General features: G+C 38.2%; 1 protein-coding gene across 1 annotated transcript in view; it reads left to right on the forward strand.

Annotated features, from left to right (window-relative positions):
• Positions 1-3559, forward strand: part of RHAG (Rh associated glycoprotein) — a 29912-nt gene that overhangs the window by 22911 nt on the left and 3442 nt on the right. Inside the window, exon 7 of the mRNA XM_017498662.2 lies at positions 790-911. Coding sequence (XP_017354151.1) covers positions 790-911 — 122 coding nt within the window. The remainder of the gene's footprint in view (positions 1-789; positions 912-3559) is intronic.

Raw genomic sequence — 3559 nt, forward strand, 5'->3', positions numbered from 1 at the left:
AAAAAAAAAAAAAAAAAAGTACAAAAATTAGCGTGGCATGGTTACAGCTCCTGTAATCCCAGCTACTCAGGAGGCTGAGGCAGTAGAATCGCTTGAACCTAGGATGCAGAGGTCGCAGTGAGCCAAGATGGTGCCATTACACTCCAGACTGGGTGACACAATGAGACTCCATCTCAAAAGAAAAGAAGAAAAAGAGAGAGAGAGAGATTTAGGATATCATCACTAGGTGAGAAGGATTAAGTCGTGAATGATTCTCTTCAAACCAGTCCACTGAAGACTGAAATGGACAGTTTTGCCACAAGTATATTTTCAAATCCTTTAACTTAAATGGACTTCAGGTTTGGATGGAGAACTGAGCTACACATACAATTTTTTCTGGATGGAGAAGGAAATGGGGAGATGTAGGTCAGAGAATGCAAAGTAGCAGAAATGCAGGATGAACATGTCTAGAGCTCTAAGGTACAGCATAAAGATTATAGGCAGCAAAATTGTACTGTATATAGGATTTATGCTAAATGAGTAGATATTTAGCTGCTCTTACCACGAAAACAGACAAAAAAAAGATAACTATGTAAGATGATGGAGATGTTAATAGTCTTCACTGTAGTTACCTTTTTACTTTCTATGTGTATCTCATAACATCATGTTGTATACCTTAAATATACATAACAAAATTTATTTATAAAATAATTCTGCATGGAAGAATAGAGCTCAGCTATAGCCCTGTTTCAGTTCTAGAGTTCCATATGTTTAATGAAATAATAAGCCTTCTTCCTTTTATAATTTTAGCCACTTGTTACTACTAAACTGAGGATCCATGATACATGTGGGGTCCATAACCTCCACGGCTTACCTGGCGTAATGGGAGGCCTCGCAGGCATTGTGGCGGTAGCAATGGGTGCATCCAACACGTGAGTAAAAAAATGGGTTTTCCAGCCCCTGTGGTCCCATGATGTTTTCTCTCACTCTGAGAAATTTAGGGGTAGGAGAGCTTTCATTTTAGCAATTCTGGCCACGGCTTATATTATCTTCACTGGAGCCAAAGAGACACACCTGAGAGAAGATAATTAGCATAAAATTATATTGAAAGAGTCACCTTAACTGAAACTGTTAGTTTGAAAAAATTGTTATTTTAAATGTCTTTACCGGAAACAGCTGTCTCCTAGCAGATAAGGAAGTTTGATAATCACAGTCAGATTATAGTAGGCTTAGTCATTTTCTTGATCCCTCCAAAATGAAGAAGGAGGCACATATGATGAGCTAAACAGTCATTTCCATCCAATCCACACAAAGAAGAATGTGTTGGAATCATACGAAAAGCGACTGGTTCTGCAGAAGCAAAAACACTGGCATATGGTCCCAACTCTGCTGCTCACTAGTTATGTGACCTCTGAGGTGTCGCTCAGCCTTTTGGGTTTCCAGTCTTCTCCTCTATAAAATGAGAAGAATGGAGTATTTATTCTCCAAAACCCCTTCGAGCTCTATCAGACCTAGGTTTTTCCCTAAGTATAGTATAAATGTTTACTTAAATAAGCAGAGGAAAAACAAGTATCAAGCAAACCCAGGAGAATAAAAGGGATGCCACAAGATTGGAATGATTTGGTATGAATGTCATCCATGTGAAACAGCTAGGAAGATCACAGAGTCCAGGTCACTCAGAGTAAATAAAATAAATTAGAATGCTCAATTTTTTAAAATTTATTATACTTTCAGTTCTTGGATACATGTGCAGAATGTGCAGGTTTTTTACATAGTTATACATGTGCCATGGTGGTTTGCTGGACTCAACAACCCATCATCTAGGTTTTTAGCCCTGTATGCATTAGGTATTTGTCCTAATGCTCTCCCTCCCCTTGCACCCCACTGTCCAAGAGTCCCAGGTGTGTGACGTTCCCCTCCCTGTGTCCATGTGTTCTCATTGTTCAACTCCCACTTATAAGTGAGAAAATGCGGTGTTTGGTTTTTTGTTCCTGCGTTCATTTACTGAGAATGATGGTTTCCAGCTTCATCCATGTCCCTGCAAAGAACATGAACTCATCCTTTTTTATGGCTGCATAGTAGAATGCTCAACTTTTACATCCAATTGAAAGCATGAACAAAAAAGTAATGTGTGTCTAGAAATGTCTAATGACCACTAACTGGAGATGAATAATTTGAAAAGAAAAACCTCTCTTCAATTTTAGCAGATTAAAATTTATCCCTGTTGAGATCAATAAAAAATACTTGAAAAACTAATTTAATCATTTCCTACTAAATAGAAACTTTGCTTCCTTCTTCACGTGTACAGTTGACGCATTTCTTCCATAAGTTGTTTTTTTTTTTACCCTTTTTGAAAATTTAGAAGAAAACACCAGAATTGCCCATCGTTTTCAGTTCTCTCCAGACCCAAGACTGTAGAGACCAAACACTAACATATTTTAATGCAAATCAAGCATGATAAAAGTATGTGTGAATGAACTCAACTCCACAGTGTTGGAGTGTGCAGACACTGTGCAAACACACTGAGGTGCCTATGATTAGGAATTCTTAAGCAACACGTGTAGACCAGTTTCACAGATGCAATAAAACAAGTCTATCTGGCTCTCAAAGAGCAGGCCTTGCTGGGTGCTCAGACATTGGGTGAGTCTCATGATTGAAGGTCTAGTCCTTGGAAATGCTGGTTTAGAACATCTCAATTTATTCGTTGATGGGGAAAGGAGGTAGAGAAATATCAGAGGAGGGGAAGGAGGGCAAGCCTTGAAGGTCCGTTCACTTGGGTAAAATTTACATATTTCACACCAAATAAATTACCCACCTGAGAGCCAAAACTACTTACATGTGTCTATTCAGAATATTAAATGCAAATCAGGTTTTTGGTAAGCATAGAAAAAGGGAAAGTTAATATTCTTAAGGGACATTTTTGCAAATTATGGCAACAGAACTCTAGTAATACTGTTAATTTTGTGTAAGTCAGAGTTTTCCAAGTTTATTTGATCACAGAACACTTGCTATCAAAAGTATCTTTTAAGACCTTATAAAAGATCTTGGCAAATTCCTGTAAAGCTAACAGGAAATTTACAAAAGAAGAAAAATCAAATAAATTTATATATATATAAAATACACAACCTCATTTATATTCAAAGAAATGCAAATTAAAACAAGCTACTAGTTTTTCATTTATCAAAGTGATGAAGTATGAATGAATAATAATAATACTGAATAGTGGCTAAGTAAAAACTTGGAATATAAATTGTACAATTTCCTATTTGGAAAAGTTCCTAAGAACTATATAGGCCGGGCACAGTGGCTCAAGCCTGTAATCCTACCACTTAGGGCGGCCGGGGCAGGTGATTCACCTGAGATCAAGAGTTCAAGACCAGCCTGGACAAAAGGGTGAAACCTCGTCTCTACTAAAAATACAAAAATTAGCAGGGTATGGTGGTGGGCGCCTGTAATCCCAGCTACTTGGGAGGCTGAGGCAGAAGAATCACTTGAACCCAGGGGTCGGAGGTTGCTGTGAGCTGAGATCAGGCCACTTCACTCCAGCCTGGGTGAAAGAGCGAGACCTTGTCTCAAAAAA

Source organism: Cebus imitator, unplaced genomic scaffold, assembly GCF_001604975.1.
Source record: "Cebus imitator isolate Cc_AM_T3 unplaced genomic scaffold, Cebus_imitator-1.0 Scaffold248, whole genome shotgun sequence".
Classification (NCBI taxonomy): domain Eukaryota; kingdom Metazoa; phylum Chordata; class Mammalia; order Primates; family Cebidae; genus Cebus; species Cebus imitator.